Source organism: Pezoporus flaviventris, unplaced genomic scaffold, assembly GCF_033815535.1.
Source record: "Pezoporus flaviventris isolate CSIRO_AGI_PZ_B2104156 unplaced genomic scaffold, CSIRO_AGI_Pfla_v1 ptg000112l, whole genome shotgun sequence".
In the NCBI taxonomy this organism is placed as follows: Eukaryota; Metazoa; Chordata; class Aves; order Psittaciformes; family Psittacidae; genus Pezoporus; species Pezoporus flaviventris.
In genome coordinates, this window is record NW_026892660.1 from 306875 (window position 1) to 324154 (window position 17280).

The window sequence follows — 17280 nt, forward strand, 5'->3', positions numbered from 1 at the left end:
GAAGCAAGCAGCAGCGGGGCCATCCCGAAAGCCATTCCCTTTATTCTGAAAGCGACTCTTCCTTCCGCTCTCGGGTAATAAAGCTGGGTCAGTCTGAGTCTGCGTCACCTTCAGAGTCCTCCGCTTCCAGCTCCGTTTCGTAGCACTGGGAGAGAGTCCTGAGCTTGTCCAAGGCCTCCTGGAAGTCCTCCTGCTCCACGCCAGCAGAGAAGAAACTGGCGCAGCGCCGCGTGTTCAGCTTCTGCAGGTCCTTGTACAAGCCATAGAGGAGCGTGTGGAGCACGGGGGCGGACCGCAGGGCTGCCAGCACAGGGATGCTCTCCACAGCTGCAGGGACAAACAGCTTTGTGTCAGCAGAGCCACCCGCCCCGTTCCTCTGCCCTGTTCTACTTCACCAGCAGTTGCTTTGCTGGGTTTTGTGTCCTACAACCACCCAAAAGGGGAGCTTTTGGGGTCATTTTCTGTCCCCTGTCAGCCCCACATCAGCGCTTCCTGCTGCAAAGCAAGTTGAAGGGGTGCCCGTTACCTGCTGGGGAGGAAGTGGGAGCTTGGTCCACGAGGAAGCCTTGTTTGCTCAGACGAGGAGAGAAGAACTGGGGGTATGGAGCCGGGGTGTAACAGGGCTGCTCAAGCACATGGGATGTGCTGCAAGGATAAAGGGGAATGAAGTTATCCCAAACTCTCCCTGCAGTTCCCAGCTGAGTGCTGCCTGGTCTAGCCCCAAACCTAACACCACGTTACCCACCTGAATGCCCCAGGGAACGCAGTGTGTAAGTAATGCTGCAGGACGTGCTCAGTGCTCTCACAGGCATGGAGGGGAGAGCGGGGCTGCCTTCCTGCAGGGCTGCTGCAAAGAAAACCAGCTCAAAGCCAAGCCATGGCACTCGCCTGGACCTGGGGGGCACGGAGTCGCACACAACTGCCTGGAGCAGCAGAGCCACTGGAAGGAGGGTGAGTGCCACTTGTAAGAGCTCGGTGCTGGGGGGGTAAAGTGCAGCTCGGGTGCTCCTCACCTGCTGGGTCTGCCCTTGCCAAGCCCTCGGAGCACGACGGACTGAGCGAAGCAGGAGCTGCCCTTTTGCTCCCTGCACGGAGCCAGGAGCTTCCAGGGCACGTCCTGGTGGGCGCACAAAGCATCAGGGAGGGAGGAGCCGTGGAGGGCAGGGAAGGGAACAGAGGCCCAAGCAGCCGCAACCTGCAAGGGAGGGGGTGACAAGTGATGGCCTGGAACCCGCTCCCCACAGCCTGCCCTGCGTGCGGGGATGGACGTGGAGCAGAACAGCTCCTGTTGAGGAGGAGCTGATGGGCTCGATGGGGGCCGCTGTCCTTTAACCCTCACCTTTCTCCCAGAGAAGTTGAGCGTTTCAGCGAGGTGCAGGATGGAGCCCTGGGAGGAGCTGAGCCGATAGGGAACAGTGAGGGTATCGAGGGCTGCTGCCAGGATGGCGCTGCTGTGGTAGCTGAGGGAGGCCTGCGGAGGGACACAAAGGGAGACGTGACAGGGCAGGGTCCATTGGTTCTTGTGCGTGTAAGAGATGTGAGCCGTGCTTCTGTGGAGGCGCTGGTTTAACAGCTCAGGCTCTTTGCTTGGTGCCCATCCTTGGTGCTTCGCATGCTGAGCCAAGGCTGCAGCGCCAGCGCGCACCCACGAGGACCAGCCCAGGCAAGCGCTTTGTCCCTGCTGCCACTGGAGCAGCGCATCAGGAGCGCAAAGGCAACGGGGTCCTGTTTGCTACAGGGTGAAAATGAGATGTGGGGGTGAAGCCTCAGGGCCAAAGCGGGGACCAGCACACGTACATCATAGCTGAGGTATGGGAATGTCACAGGAGGTCGTGGCTTGAGCCCCAGGCTCCCGCTGAGGGACAGGGGGCAGAAGAGGGAGCTGTGAGCGGAGAGATGGACGATGCCCAGGGCTGTGTTCATCAGTCTGTACGCGCTCCTCTGGGAATCCTGGAGGGGGAGAACCCAACCGTTACCACCTCCACCAAGGAGCCGTCCCATCTGCACCGGGCACGGGTCCTCCCATTGCCTACTCACAGCCACGCTGCTCAGGGCTGGCGTCAAGCCCCAGCTCAGGATTCCTTTCCCGGAATACTCATCACAGAGCAGCTCCGTCACCTTGGCACCCACTCCCGAGAAGCCGTTGTGGAGGTCGCAGAGAACCTGAAAGCCCTGCGCAGAACAAGGGCAGCACCTGAGAGCCTTGGGAACCTTAATGGGAAGGGTCCTGCAAGCAAAGGGCAGCTGGGGCCAAGCTCTCTGACCTGAAGGGAATCGCACTCCTCAGTGAAGTAGTGCAAGCGATCCTCCAGCTCCTCCAGGCAGGCAGGGTCCTGCAGGAGCCCTTCACCTTGGGCAAAGGCTTCCAGACACCCACAGTCCCTATGGAATAAAGGAAGGATAAGAACGAAGCTGATTTCGTTCCCCTCTTAATTCCTTCTTGCAGGCAGAAGGAAGCCCCCGTCCCGGACAAGCGATTCCAGCCCTCCGGGCCGTACCCATCGTGCATGTACTGCCGGATGACGTAGAGGCTCTTGGGATGCAGCTGCACATCGAGGTGATGGGACCAGAGCTGCGCATTCCTGCCCGATGGAACATCCTGGGCAGCAGAGAGTGGGGAAGGGGCCGGACCCGGAGCTGGAGCGAGATGGGAAGAGGGAAGCTCCTGTCGGCTCTCAACAGCCACTTGGGTGAGAAAGAGCCGGTTCCGTTTTCCTCTCCTTCAGTTCCTTAACCCATTTCCTGCTCCATCAGCAGGAGCTCTGATCCCACCGTTTTTCCTCTCGCCCGCTGCACGGGGCCAGCATCAGCCCCGTGCCCCTTGGGCCACCACCAGCGCCCCATCCCCGCCGGTGCTCAGGGCCAACCCCGACACGGGCTCGGAGCTCCCCGCTCCAGTGGGAGCGGTCCCTGGACCGGGGCTGGCGGAGCCCCGGGCTCCCTGCGCCCGCGGGTACCGAGCACGCACCTCGAGCCGCGCCGCCGCCGGAGGCCGCCTCTCCCAGCGCTCCCCCGCCGCTGCCCGCGCCCGCCCGCCCCCCGCGGCTCCCGGGGTCCCGGTCCAGGTAAGCGGCGACCGCCCCGTTCCTGCAACACAAACGGGGGCAGCTGCGGCGGCCCCGCACCCCAGCCCCCGCATTCACCGGTGCTTCCGCCCCGCCCCCCCCGCGCTCACCGGTACCTCCCCCATCCCCCCTCACTCACCGGTACCTCCCCCTCCCCCCGCGCTCACCGGTACCTCCCCATCCCCCCGCACTCACCGGTACCTCCCCCTCCCCCCGCACTCACCGGTACCTCCCCATCCCCCCGCACTCACCGGTACCTCCCCCATCCCCCCTCACTCACCGGTACCTCCCCCTCCCCCCGCACTCACCGGTACCTCCCCCTCCCCCCGCGCTCACCGGTACCTCCCCCTCCCCCCGCACTCACCGGTACCTCCCCCTCCCCCCGCGCTCACCGGTACCTCCCCCTCCCCCCGCGCTCACCGGTACCTCCCCCTCCCCCCGCACTCACCGGTACCTCCCCCTCCCCCCGCACTCACCGGTACCTCCCCCATCCCCCCGCACTCACCGGTACCTCCCCATCCCCCGCACTCACCGGTACCTCCCCATCCCCCGCACTCACCGGTACCTCCCCATCCCCCGCACTCACCAGGTCACCGGAGCCTCCGCTCCCTCGCCTCCGGTCCTGAGCGCGCCCGCGACGCCTGCGGGACAGCGCGGTCACTGCGGAGCCCCGCCCCTCGGCCCCGCCCCATCCTGGCCCCGCCCCCCGGTACCTTTCAGCTGCAGCGCCACGAGCCGCGGGGCGCGGACCTCCCCCCCGCCCGGCGCCTGCGCAGAGCGCAGCAGCGCGGAGGACCGGAGCTCGCTGTTCCCTGCGGGGCGGCGCAGCGCGGCGGCCTGCGGGGGTCAGGGGTCAGAGCCGCGCCCGGTCCCTCCCTGATCCCCGGTCCCGGTCCCGGTCCCGCACCTGCAGCCCCCACCACTGCGCCCCCGCGCTCCCCGCGTACGGCCCCAGCTGCAGCGTCACCGCCTCGCCCGGCATCGTGTCCCGCTGCGCATGCGCGGCCCGCACACGCACCCCCTCCCCCCCCCGAACGGGAACCGCGTCAGCACCGCCCCCCCCCCCCCCCCGCACAAACGGACGCGGACACCGGGAGCGGGCGGGACCGGCCCCGCCGCCGCCTTTATTGCGTCAGAGCGGCGCCGCCAGGCGCTCGAGCTGCCGCGGGTTGGAGCCGCTCAGGAAGCGCAGCTCCTCCTTCCCGTCCTCCGTGCGCGCTGCAAGACACGAGGGGCGCGGTGAGCGCGGCTCCGGCGGGACCCCCCCCCCCCCCCCCCCGCCTCCGGTGTGTGCGGGGCCGTGGGGCGGCGCTCACCGTTCTCGTGCTGCAGCCACTTCCGGTCCAGGTAGTAGCGGTAGCAGCTCTCGAACTCCCTGGGGCTGTAGTTGGGGACAGGGATGGGCACGAAGGGGTCCAGGGCGTCGAAGCCCTCCTGGGAAGCAAAGCTGGGGTTGGAGCGGGGACCCGGCCCAGCCCCGCTCCAGCAGAGGCGGCTCCAGCACCGGGAGAGGCCGGGACTCACCTTCCCCAGCAGCTCCTGGGGCAGATAGGCCAAGCTGGGCTTGAAGAGGGAGCCGGTCTGGCTGAGCGTGGTCACGATGGCACCTCCGGTCTGAAAGGCAGATTAGAAACCCTGAGCTGCCAGTACAGTGTTTGTGAGAGCTGTGGGCTTCCAGGGAACCTGGAGCTTTGGACAAGGGATGCAGGGACAGGCCAAGGGGGATGGCGTTAACCTGCCAGAGGGGAGACTGAGATGAGCTCTTAGGCAGAAGCTCTTCCCTGTGAGGGTGCTGAGGCGCTGGCACAGGGTGCCCAGAGAAGCTGTGGCTGCCCCATCCCTGGCAGTGTTCAAGGCCAGGTTGGACACAGGGGCTTGGAGCAAGCTGCTCTAGTGGAAGGGGTCCCTGCCTGTGGCAGGGTTTGGAGCTGGAGGAGCTTTAAGGTCCCTTCAACCCAAACCAGGCTGGGGTTAGCACAGTGCAGTGTTCTTGGCATGTATCTTTACTTGCTAAGGAGAACACCCCCAAAGCTGGAGACTGGAACTCACCCAGTCATTCCTCATCATCTTCCTCAGGTTGTACACGAGCGTCAGCTCCTCTGGAGAGACCTGGTGAGGAGTGTCTGGGTCACTTGCTTTTGCAGGAGTTTGAGGCCTCAATTCCCCTCCCCTGCTTCACATCACACTGGAAGGATCAGCTGCAGCCTTCAGCAGCACTTCCTGACTTGCTTTCAACTTAGCACTCAGCCTTAGTGATGGCACCCAGGGAAGTGCCCAGCCCTCCCCTGCTGTAACAAGATGTTTCTGCACTTGTCTTAGTGAGGAGCTGCCTGCAGTAAGGACTCTCAGGCACCAGATTGTGCAGGTCCCTCCATGCCAGCAAAGCCAAATGGACCAGGGAATACCTGGCCAACCCCCCTGCAGTGGGAATGCAGGAACAGCACCAGAGCAGAGCACTTCTTACAGGGCTTTTGTCTTCCTTCTTTAACGTCGTCCGTCCCCAGAGCGCGTTGACGCCGTCCACTGCCACGAGCAGCCTGAAGGAGCCCAGGTGACTTTGCTGCTTCAGCTCCTTCAGCACAACCCCGACAGCATCGCTGGCACTTCTCACACGAGCTAAACCCTGCCAGTAGGAGAAGGCACAAAACTCAGGTTGGGTTTTTGGTAGCACTGAGCTCTGGTGGCTCTGGGCACTCTCCAAGGGGGAAGGAAGATGATACAGGAGTCAGTCTGCTCATTCCTTGCAAAGGAGCAATCTGGTCTAAGGGTCTGAACATCAAAGAAGTGGTGACTGCTCCATCCCTCGCAGTGTTCAAGGCTTATGCAGTGTGTTCACACACACACAATGATGGGGTCTTCCAAAGCAGGTGAGACAAAGCCATAAGCAGCTGTTATCAGCTGTTACCAGCTGTTACTCCCTACCTGCTCCACCACTTCACCCAGCGGCCTGCCCTGCTCTGTGCTTTCTCTTTTGTCCCACACGTATCTTCTCTGTGTTTTTATCTGCAGTAAAAGAACTACAGTTAGATTGGGAACTCTGTAGTGCAAAGGCAGCTTTGGCAAGGCTGGGTGGCAAGAGACAGTCCAGTGGGAAGTTCTTAGCTGCCAACCAAGACAACCTGACAGGCTCTACAGACCTCTTTTAGGAAGCGCTCATTGGAGGTTTTGAAGTTCTTGAGCCAGGAGGATGCTTGCAGAGGCTGATCAAGACGTTCTTTCTTGTAGGAAGACTGCAGCAGCTCCCTGCAGTTCTTCACCCAGAGATGAGCTGAAAGCAAAGTTAAACAGTTGCTTTTCTTTTAGTCAAAAGACTGCTATGAGTTAGGGGGTGTTTGTAGCTCTTACTCTGCTACACTGGTAAGAAAACCCAACCATCGTTAACAGGGAAGACTCTCCCTTGAGAGCAGAAGAGGTTACACAGACCCACACACAGTATGTCATCTTGTCATACTACCAGTGCACAAAGGCTGATGATAAGCATGTGAGAGCACGTGAAAGTAACTGTCATTCTGTTCTACTTTATTTGGTGGGGTCTGTGCTTTAGAAGCCTTCTCCACCCTCCTCTTGCAGCAGCATCTCCCACATCCCATGTGTAGTTGATGTAGTAACACAACAGCATCGGTGTTCTTACCATCGGGGATGTGCAGCACCAGCCAGCCTTGCCTTGCACAGTAGTGAATGACGTGGCACAGGGTCATGGTTTTCCCTGTTCCCTTCTCACCATCTCCAAAATGGACTGTCAAGGAAAGGCTCTGAGAAACCACTTCAGTGTATCCCTGACTGGGTCAGGTATAAGGAAGTTCAAGGGTCATCGAAGCAAGGATGGCATTCCATCCTGCTTCTGTTCAGCAGGACAACTTAGCCTCAGGAGTTCCTTCTTTCTATATATCCCACCCCGGTACATCAGAGCTGGTGAGGTGAGTAAACTCACCCGCTCGTATTGAACTTGCATTCTACTCTCAAGTAAGTGGTAAAAGATACAGATCACGTATCTGACAGCCGGGTGTGCAAAGTTGGAGCTCCTCAGGTAGCTGAAGAGTTCCAGAGCTGGTTTCCGCACCATCAGGAAGGCTTCGTTGAAGGTCTTAATCTGAGAAAAGGGAGAGAAGGTGAACAAGAAGCCAAGTGCTGGCTCCCTACAGCTCTTCCTGGCGTGACCCCGTCTCTGGGACTGTGCTGTGTGAAAATGACAGTAAGGAGCAGGAATAATTGCATTCTTGCAGCACATCTCTCTTATCCCACCAGGAAACATCCCAACTACGCGATGCATCTGGTTCTTCCCACCTCCCGGGCCACTCCCCGCAAAGCTGCTCCAAGACAAGCACCTGCTGCTGGAAGCGATAGGGCAGTCCATGTGGGAACACAGCTCTGACCTCCTCCAGTGGAATGCTGTAGTGACGCCCCTCGTGCTGCTCTCCGTGGTTGGCCTGGGAAGGTAAAGTGTGAACTGGAACACTTGGGAGAGCCCAAGGCCCCTTTACTGGGTCCAGGAGAACCAAATAGGGAGGGGACACTCAAAGCAAGCGTCTGCGTAGAGCCAGAACTACCACTGTGTTAGAGCAAACAGGAACTGCAGTGCCAGGACACTAATGGCAGATGCTTAGGAAGAGTCTACAGAAAGGACTGTTAACAATAATGGGCTTCCTTGAGATAATAAATGAACCCTTGGTTTCCCAAGTTCCGTTTTAGTTGAGATGGAACCAGACTCTAACAACTTCCTTGTTTTCTCTATTTTGCCTGAAAATGATCCAGGAAGAGTTTTATTTCCTCTTCAGAAAGGAAAAGCAGCAGTCATTATTTCTGCCAGCTTTACCAGGTCTGGGGGCTGAGCCACACTTCCCTTGTATTCCCTACTAGCTTTGCTGTGGACTCAGGGCTTCATGTACTGAAGCCAGAACAGAGATGGTTCTGCTCTGGGCTTGGTCGCCCACCTCTGCCCGATGAGCCCTCAGTTCTCAAGCCCAGGATTCCTGCTACGTTTCTTTCCTCAGATGAGATTTTCAGCATGCAGCACGCTGTTCTCTTACCGTCTGCCCCCTCCACTCTGAGGAGCCCACGCTAATGACACCTCCATTCCATGCCTTACTGCGGACAGGTACTCCTAGGACAGGTCACTGTGTCCTGGACTCTATGTTCACCTTGGTGCAGCTGCAGGAGTCGAGGTACCCAGACTATTTATAGTAAGAAACCATTTGGTAACTTCACCAACTGCTCTCTAAGGTGTTTAAGTGCCCAGTGTGGTGTTTACGGGTCAGTAAATCTCAGCAACAGGAAGAAAACGTTAAAAACCTGCTGGGCAATAGCTCCTCTGCTGTGAGATGTTGCTTGGATGCAGGCTGAAGAGGAGACCTGTTAGTAGAGACTTCAGTCCTGTTCCAGGCAGAGCTGTATTTCAAACTCTGGGCTGGATTCCCTGGAGCCTTCCTGCACGTGTTGGACACACACTAACAGCTCTTGTGCTTCTGCATGGCAGTGTTACCCACGGACTTGAGCACAAGAGCAATACTCCAGAGACCATTTTCCTTCTGCTTCATCACTGACTTGCTGCATAACCGTGGCAAATTCCTTCACTCCTCATCTCCTACCTCTGTAAAGTGGGTCAGTACCTTTATCCTCACGTTTAGGCACTTTTGCTAATGGGAAGGTGTATAAAAGCTAAGTCTTAGTCTTTATTTGGTCATCCTGACCCATTTTTAGTGGGGCTTTACACACAAGCGCGGGGGCTGCTGCAGGGAGCAGCAGAGCCCCTCCGCTGCAGTACGTGATGTGTGACACAGCAAGTCCAAGGAACACTGACCTGAGGAATGAATAAGCAATGGTGGCGGTCGCCAAACATCAGGCACATGAAACCAGAATGCCAAAGCCAGTTGCCTGGCAACCTAAATGGTAGGCACAGGACAGTGGGGACAATCCTTGCCATCTGGACTCTTCTGTGCAATCTATAGAGACACTCGCATCACGTGAGTGAGATCATCTGCATGCTGCTGTTTCCATAGAGACCCCAGAGGAATCAGTATTGAAAGACTCCAATTACAGAGGCAGCAGCAAAGCACCTCAAAGGCTTATTCCATTCATTTATTCCACTTCATTTTGTGCTTGAGACAGAGAGTGTGAGGCTGGAATTATGATGCTGGAGAGCTGGGCTGTGCCGAGGTCATCTGGGGTGTGCTTTTTACCCCCTTTCATAGCCAATTTGGGGAGGTTAGTCAGGGAAGAATAACCCTGGAGTTGAAATTAATGGTGCCTGATGACAAGCTAAGCCACATCTGAGCTTCTACAATTCACAGCCTATCTCCTCTATGCAACTGTAGAGAAGGAATCAATACTTGGTCCCAGGAGCTTTCAGGCAGAGGACCAGCCCTGTGGTGTTTAAACCCAGGCAGGTGCAGTGCACAGCCAGGGCCTGTTTCCTTCGGGCCAAGGATGCTCCAGATGCCTGGTATTAAACCCATGTAGTCCCTTATCTTCACTAGAAGCACACAAGGCCAGTGAGCACCCCTGGCTGCAGCGTGTCCCAGGCACTTGCTGTCTGGCAGTGATGGTTGTGGCAGTTACTCACCGGGTTGCTCTCACTGGTGTAGAAAATTGCTCTCGGTGTCGGTGCTGGGGCTTGGACATCCTGGCTGACAGCAGCACTTAAGCAATCCTTGGCTGCCACATGGAGGGCACAGCCATGGTCCAGCTGAGGGAAGGAAAAGGCAAACGGACAACAAACTTCTGAGCAGGCAAAGGAAGCCAGGCAGTGGTTTGGTTTGTACACTCACTGCGTGCACATGAGGATGGCTGTGAGGGTAGCATGCAATACGTAACGATCCCATGCAATGAGAATAAAACCTCATCATTAGGATGTAAATTCATCATGAAAAAGCACACGGTGTAGAGCCACATCACATTGAGAGGCTGCCTCTAAACCACTGCCATTCACTTCAGTTGGCTACCATATAAGTTATCTGGAGAGCCAAGCCCTGTTCCTGGAAGAGTTCTCTATCCCCTTCAAGACTGCTTAAGGGCACAAGTACAGCCATTAAGATCTTACTGCTGGGATATTCTCCCAGTGCTTCTGCCTAGTCTGATGAGCAGTAGCTGGTACCTTGAAAATTCCAGCTGGTAACCCAGAAGCATGTCAGTGGTTGAGATTAGTGCAGTGCTACCCACTGTTCAGTATTTGTAATGACGTTCCCTACACTGATTTTCCCGTGTCTCTGCATCCAGACTCTTTCATTATAACACAGACATGGCTGAGAAAGGGACAACTAAGCCGATTAGTTCTTTCTTCCATAGAGAGACTGCTGAAGGGTGCCTGGAAAGCTTGGGCCAAACCAGGCAAGTGAGGAGGAGAAGGACAAGCATTTTATGACGTTGTGGTGAAAGAAAATGGAAGCATTTGTCAGGGACTGAAGCAGTGAATGCTCCAGGCAGAGGCTGGGACCAAAGCAAAACTGAAAGTCACCCTTCCCATTACTGACTGGAACAGTTGCAGGCCCCAGCTGTAAACAGAGCAAGGAGTTTCCTATTTTGTCTGTCTGCAGAGATGAGAGGAGCCATAAAGTAAAGTTTAGAGACAGGAGCAGCTGGTTCAGTTCTCCGTGGCATGATGCAATTCTGCTGTCATCCCGCTTTTCCTCAGGGGGTCATTGGAAAGCCACAAGAAGAAAGTGTAATGTTGGATTACCCCACATCCCAAACACACAATGGGCTCCTGCATCAGCCCTTCCACGCTCCCTCTCCTCTTAGGGAGGGAATTCAACTGGTTTGGACTCAGCACTAGATACCTCTCTAACTGCAGGGCAAATGCAGAGCATCACTAAACACTCAGTTTTGTCCCCACGTATTTCTCTTGTTGCCACAGTGGTGTTTTCCTCAAATCCAAACCATCAGTTTAGGATGGTCCTACTTGGCTGCCTTCAGTTCAGATCCACAGAAGTGTCTTCATTTACAGCCCAGAGCAAGGCCCCAGGATGATAATGTAATACATGGATAACTAGAGCATGCAGCTCTTGTCTCCTGTTCACCTAGAAAAGGTCAGCCCCAAGTTATTCTGAACCTGGCCCCATGGTCCCTCTCATTGCCTTTGAACATCCCACATTCCCTCCTTCCCAAGTGAACATCTTGAGGCTGTGAGCTCTGCTCACTTCAAGGCAAGCTCACTGCTCTGGGGACATCCTTTCTCAGGAGTCCCATGCAAATCCTGACCTGTGGAGCAGTGGATGAAAATCAAGCAAGGATTCACTTCTTCCTCTGTGTGTTCAGTTCCTGTGTGCCTAGAGAAGGACTTTGTCTTGAAGTGCAGCCCCCTGCTCTTGCAGCCAAGTACATGGAACTTCTATTTTTCTATCAACAGAACATATCCCATCTTCCTACATCCTTCTCCTGGGAGGAGCCTGGTTTAGAGCATCACTTCTTTGAACCTTGGCGTGATCAGTCTTCCTCAGAACCACTGTGTAGCCTTGAGAGCTTTGGAACGTTCCCTTTGTGGAACGTAGCTTGTGTTGGGCTGTGGAAGCAGTTTCTAAGCACCTGAGGACATGAAATGCTTTCCTAACTCTCTGAAGTGCTACAAAACCAACAGAAGCTCCTACAGTAGTGAATACAACACTACTCATAGCGAGCCAGTTACTCACTCTGCCAATGCATTATCTACTCCTGCTTTATAGCAGCAACGTGCCACTTGATCCCTCCTCCTGACAAAAGGCAGTGGCTTATCCCTGGTCCCCTTGGCTTCATGCAGAATGCCAGAGGCACATCCATGCACCTTTCTGGCTCAACGTAGAGCTGTGCAGTAAATCCTAACGTGTCGAGAAGGTTCTCGGGTTTTCACATCACCTTTTAATGCTGTTTTCCTAGTAGCATAGAGTGGGGTTTATAGTAAGTTTGTATCTGCTAAAGGACAGAGTAGTGTAACTCGGATCCCTGAAATGGCAGCAAACCATCACGTGGTACATGGAGACTAATCCCAAAGTCATGTGCCATAAGGTGGAGCTGTTCCTACATGTTTCCACATATCTCAGTCCCTAGAAAAGGCTGTTTATTTCATCAAGCTGCCATCATCAGTACCGTACAGCGAGTCTCATCTCTGGAAAGAAGCCGTTATACAGCATCCTCTTTAATGGCTGCACGTCAGGGTGGGCTGGTGAAAAAGCATCGGGAAGACAAGAGCAAACAAACCGAATGAGAGTCTCTCCCACTGTGAAGTCATTCCAGACCTGCACCATTAAACTCATTGTGCTCTTTATAGTATAAGGGAGCTTTTCTGCTAACACAGCGCTGCTGCATTGCTGTGGCAGAGCTGATATTACTTACACCCACCTCATGCAAAATTATCTTCCCACCAGCAACAGCCTCTGTGCAAGGCTGGGGGATCTGTTCTGTGGAACGGGCTTCTCCCCTTGCACTTCCCAGCAGCGCAGAGCACGTCAGTGCTGTCTCCTGAGCCACACTCGCGGCTCAGATGTGGAATTCCAGCATTCTGGACATTGCAGAATGCCAAACTTTAACCTCCTAACACGCGCCGTAAGCCAGCGCTCCTGCCTCGCTCCATGGCCTCTCTCCAGCCAACAGAGGGAAGTGTAGAAGGACTAACAACCCAAGTGGGCTCTCTTCCCTTTGCCTGCAGTGGGAGTTTCCGCTCGTGGGAGGCACCAAGACTTCAGCTGCCAGAGGTATCAGCAGCTCACTTCTGGCAGGTGTAAATGGTCATTCCAGTTCACAGGACAGCTGAAACCCGGGCAGCAGCAGCGCACCATTGCGGGGCTTACCTTTAGGGGATGGGAGAGAAGTCCCTTCAAACTCCTCAGCATCTTTTCTGCAAAGAAAAAGTGGATTTTTTAGGGGGATTTCTTATGGTTCATGGATCTTGTGCTAGGAGAGAATCATTCCTGCCCAGAGAGCTTCAAGTCTTGGCACACAAATCATACGGACAAGCTGTCAGAACCTGCAGCAGTACAGTGGCTGTTGGTAACCAGCACCATTTGCCTAATAAAAACCTGTTCCTTTTTTGTCTTGCCTTTTTTCAGAGATACATTAAAAAACCCCAGAATAAAACACCAAACCCAAACCTCACTTTAGAGGTCAAGATGCTTCATTCATCTAGTACAGGCTAAATTCCTGGGGAAGGGCATTAGTTTGAGTGCAGCTGTTAAGCAGATGGAAAAGCAGCAGTTACACAGTGGTTACTCTGAAGACACTGGACTAATGCAGAGGCTGAAGGTGCTTCGTATTCAGGTACAGTAACATCTGGTTCCAAACCAAACCCCAATCCAAGCCACTTGAGCAACTGTGACGCAAAAATGAAAGGCACAAAGGTCAGTAAATGGTTAAATCTGTCATCCCTGCGGGCGTTCAAGGCCTTCTTCCTCCCACTCCTGGAGGAGAAGATAACGACAATACCTAAGAAAGATGCTTTAAGGATTCCTGGTTGCAGGAAGTTACCCCAATGCGTTCAAAGGCAGATCATGACCTGGTAATCCCTTAGGAGGAATGGCTCGTAGTGGGACTGGTGCTTAACTGCAGCGAGCCCAGGATGCTTGAACCGAGCCCAGGATGAGAGAACCCCACCACAGGACAGGCGCTTCTCTTCCTGCAGACGTGTTACCTCCCCCTTCCTCCCGCAGGCACCGCACGCTCCAAAGCTGGAAAACAAGCCCCACTTTTGCCATTTCAAGGACAAGCGAAGCCATCGGCCCGGGGAGGCTTCTTTTAGCCTGTTCCTTTGCCATGCGCATACAGGAGAGGAAGGAGAAGTTGTGCTCTGCATGAGAACACAGCCGCTTTGCTTCACATCAGTTTAGCGGTGAGGGAAGGGATTTGCTCCAACGCAGCTGAACGTTCTTCTCCAGGGTTTGGCTGTCTCCGGGGGAGGGAGGAGAGCCAAACCGGCTCCCGTTACAGAGCCAGCCCGCTCAGCGCGCCCTTCCATGGCGGAAGACCCACTTGTGGCCTTCAGGAAGGGATTCAGGGATCAGCACGGAGCTGATGCAAAGCGCCCTGAAGTGCTTGCGGCCCTCACCCACCGCCCCCCCACACCCCCCTGCTGCTCGCCCTCTGCGCTCGCTCCCGGCTGCAGGAAGCCGACCCCAAGCGCCAGGCACACGGCAGCAGAGACGGGCCCGGCTCGGAGCCGGTGCCCGGTGCCCCTCGGTCCCGACACTCACCGCAGGCCGCGGCGCCGCCGCACGCGAGGGCCGCTACGGGAGCCGAGCAGGGCCAGGCCCCGCCCAGCGCTGCGCTGCGCGGCGGGCGGGGGCGGGGCCGGGGCGGAGGGGTGTGGCCGCGCCGGGGCGGGGCGTGGCCGCGGGCGGGGCGCCGGGGCGCTCGCTCGCGGTGGAGCAGGAGCCGCCGCCATTTTGGTTTCGCTGCCTCGGCTCGGAGCAGGGCCGAAGCGGCGGCCGGTCCGTGCGGGTCCCGCCCTGGCCCCGTCCGCGCGGGCGGCCGGGAACGATGCGGCGCGGAGCAGCCCGGGCTCGGCCCCGCTCGCGTTGTCGCTGACACGGTGAGGAGCGCGGCGAGCGAGCGGGGCGTCGGGCGGGGACGGGACCGCCTCAGGCCCGGGGCCCGGGGGGAGGGGAGCCCGGCCGGGGAGCCGCGCCGCGGGGACCGCCCCGCATCGCTGTGACCGGGACCCGGTCGCGGGGCAGCCCCGGCGGAGGGGGCTCGGAGGGCGGCGGCGGCGGCGGGGGGAATCCCCGGTGGTGGCGGGGGTGCGTGGGGCCGGGCCGGGGCCGGAGGAGGGGGGGGGGGGGGGCGGGCTCGGCCGTGCCCGCGCCCGGAGTTGGAGCGGGGGGGACCCCGGCGGGGCCGCTGCGGGAAGCGGGGCGGGGGATCCCTGACAGCCGGGCCCGCGCCGGGAGGGGGCGGGGGATCCCTGACAGCCGGGCCCGCGCCGGGGAGGGAGGCGGGGATCCCGGCGCGGCCCGCGGGGGGTCCCGGTGGCGGCGGGCAGGGGCCGGGGCCGGGCCCCGCGGGGGTGCCGCTGCCTGACAGCCGCGCTCGTGCGTTGTGTGGGGCCGCGGCGCGGGGAGGGGGGGGCGGGAGGTCACCTGACAGCTGGCCCGGTGCCGCGGGGGGTTCCCCGGGATCGGGTCCTTTCCGTAGCCCCAAGGCTGGGGTCCGTGCCCGGCCCCTCGGCGGCGGCTCTGCTCGGAGCCGGGAGTGCTGCTGCTTGGGTGGCGTTGGTGGGTCGGTGCCTTGGGGGCTTTTGTGCCTGCGATGGCCTCCCTCGTGCTGCTGAAACCTCACTTTTAGTGCGGTTTTCGGCTCTTTCGGTTGAATCGGGCGGTATTTTTGGGTGAGATGGTTGTGACCCGCCTCTGGGCTCAGGAGCCAAGGTGCTGCTGTCCTTCGCTTACTGTTAGATAGGCTCCTGACTTCCTAACTTCTGGGTTTCACCCTTTGGTTTGTGGTTCCTTCACCCTGTTAATTACGGAGCAGAGAACTGGAAAGGGCTCGGGATGTGGGTTCCCATCAGATGGCCTCAGGACACGCATTCGCTCTCCTGGAAGTTGTGTGTTGTCAGGAGCCAGGCTTGAGGCAGTGGGTTCTTACCGTGGCTTTCCAGGCTGGGTAGGAGATATGTGGGGAGCAGGGATGGATGCGCGCTAACGCTCCGGGACCTGACATTTAAATACGCTTCATTTCCATTGTCAGGCCCCTCGTTTGCGTGTTCTGGGGGTTGTTTTGGTTGTTTTCCATGCCCTGATACGGATTGCACGTGCAGAGCGATGCGTGCCAAAGAACGCAGGGGGCTTTGGTGGATCGCAAAGGTTGGGTTTCACATGGGCATCCTTGAGCACCTCCAGCCCATCCCTGGGGCTTCTGCCTCGGCGTGAATGGGGAAGTTCTAGCAGCTGGTTGAACATATGGGTAGAGATGGGCTCTAAAATCATCATCTGCCTGCGCACTCGAGTTCTTAAGCGGCATTTGCACTTGAAAATGAAAGCTTCAGTAGCTTTTCTAAGCTGTGTGATAAGACATTGGGTTTGTTCTTTTGAGGAGGTCTCCGTCTGGGTGTAAAGACAAATCTTGGTTCCGTTTGACAGCCAAAACTTCAGTTGCATTTGATTGGTGCAGTCAACAGCATCTAGAAAGCACTTCATGTTGAGTGATCGTAAACCAGAGAATAACTTGAGTCATGATTTACGAAAAGCAGCAGCTTGTCTTCGGTTGTTTTGGGAAGTTTCAGCTGTCCTCGAGGATACAAAAAGCAGTTTACACCCTTGGTGCAAGGGATGGGCTTGGGGATGGCAATTGTAATGCTGTTGGCACAAGAGAAGAATGGAAGGAGCATGTACAGTTACTGAGTTACAGCTGGTTTGGAATAGGTATTGTCAGGGGGATTGTTGACTTCTCATTCAAGTAACTTGGTGCTGGCAAGAGGAGGACGTTTGCCATTGGGGATGTTTCATCTCCCAGCTTCCAAACAGGAAAGCCAGAAGCCTGAGAGCTGACTTTTCCCCACAGTGGGCACCTGTAGGAGTGAGGCAGAGTGCACCTGAGAGCCAAAGGAGCAGGAAGGAGAATTCATAGTGTGTGAAAGCAAGATCTTGGAGGAGGGTGCTCCCAGCCCCTTGTCCAACCTGGCCTTGAACAGTGCCAGGGATGGGGCAGCCACAGCTTCTCTGTGCCAGCGCCTCAGCACCCTCACAGGGAAGAGCTTCTGCCTTAGAGCCAACCTGAACTTCCCCTGCTTCAGTTTGAACCCATCACCCCTTGTCCTGCCACTACAGTGCCTCTGCAGCACCCTTGTAGCCCCCTTTGGACACTGGAAGTGGAACAGTGGATTACTATGTCCTGTATCTGGTGCTAGGACTAACAGCCTAAGGCTAAATGACCCTTTGGTCTGATCAAATATGGGGTTCGTTATACAGTGTTGGGCAGTTTCAGGTTGCTTTGCATATGGGTAGTGAAACATCAGAATGATCAGGCAAGTCCAAAGGGAATCTTTTGCTTCCAGCCTTTTCAGTTGGGGTAGGACACCAGAGCTTAAGATACCAGAAGAAACATCACATCTGCTTCCTAAGTTTCCCTCCCACTGGAGCACCCTTGGAATGTCATCATGCACCTCTTCCTACAGCCCTACGAGAAAGAAGACGAGGCCTATGAGAAGCAATTACAGGAGGCCAAAGACTTCCTAGGAATGGTTTGGGATTTCAAACGCTCAGCTGGATTTTTGGACATCCCTTGGAGCTGAAGCTGAACAGAAGGAAAATAGCTTCCAGCT

General features: G+C 56.9%; 3 protein-coding genes and 1 long non-coding RNA gene across 6 annotated transcripts in view; 2 read left to right on the plus strand and 2 right to left on the minus strand.

The window, feature by feature from the left end:
- Window positions 1–15: 15 nt before the first annotated feature.
- On the minus strand, window positions 16–2844 carry MSTO1 (misato mitochondrial distribution and morphology regulator 1). The gene is made up of 10 exons (XM_061477917.1): window positions 2736–2844; window positions 2499–2685; window positions 2265–2382; window positions 2038–2172; window positions 1798–1950; window positions 1340–1471; window positions 1014–1195; window positions 746–847; window positions 527–645; window positions 16–327 (listed from the first exon to the last, which is right to left on the minus strand). Exons 1-10 carry the CDS (start codon window positions 2842–2844, stop codon window positions 89–91), a joined length of 1476 nt encoding a protein of 491 aa, XP_061333901.1. The 3' UTR covers window positions 16–88.
- A 1282-nt stretch (window positions 2845–4126) lies between these two features.
- Window positions 4127–14220, minus strand: DAP3 (death associated protein 3). Of its 2 annotated transcripts, XM_061477911.1 has the most exons (13): window positions 14216–14220; window positions 12821–12867; window positions 9625–9747; window positions 7391–7492; window positions 7047–7155; window positions 6697–6789; window positions 6203–6333; window positions 5988–6068; window positions 5530–5688; window positions 5115–5174; window positions 4590–4679; window positions 4382–4499; window positions 4127–4283 (listed from the first exon to the last, which is right to left on the minus strand). In XM_061477911.1, exons 2-13 carry the CDS (start codon window positions 12860–12862, stop codon window positions 4198–4200), a joined length of 1194 nt encoding a protein of 397 aa, XP_061333895.1. In that variant the 5' UTR covers window positions 12863–12867; window positions 14216–14220; the 3' UTR covers window positions 4127–4197. The 2 variants fall into 2 exon arrangements, with proteins under 2 accessions (XP_061333895.1, XP_061333896.1); XM_061477912.1 differs by lacking the exon at window positions 9625–9747.
- On the plus strand, window positions 5771–6366 carry LOC133281966 (uncharacterized). Its single transcript, XR_009747605.1, has 2 exons — window positions 5771–5932; window positions 6075–6366. It is a non-coding gene; the product is annotated as an uncharacterized LOC133281966 (long non-coding RNA).
- Window positions 14221–14372: 152 nt separating the features above from the next.
- Window positions 14373–17280, plus strand: part of ASH1L (ASH1 like histone lysine methyltransferase) — a 38731-nt gene continuing 35823 nt past the window's right edge. For both annotated transcript variants that reach the window (XM_061477884.1, XM_061477885.1), the window contains exon 1: window positions 14373–14553. The gene's annotated coding sequence lies outside the window, so the exon portion shown is untranslated. The remainder of the gene's footprint in view (window positions 14554–17280) is intronic.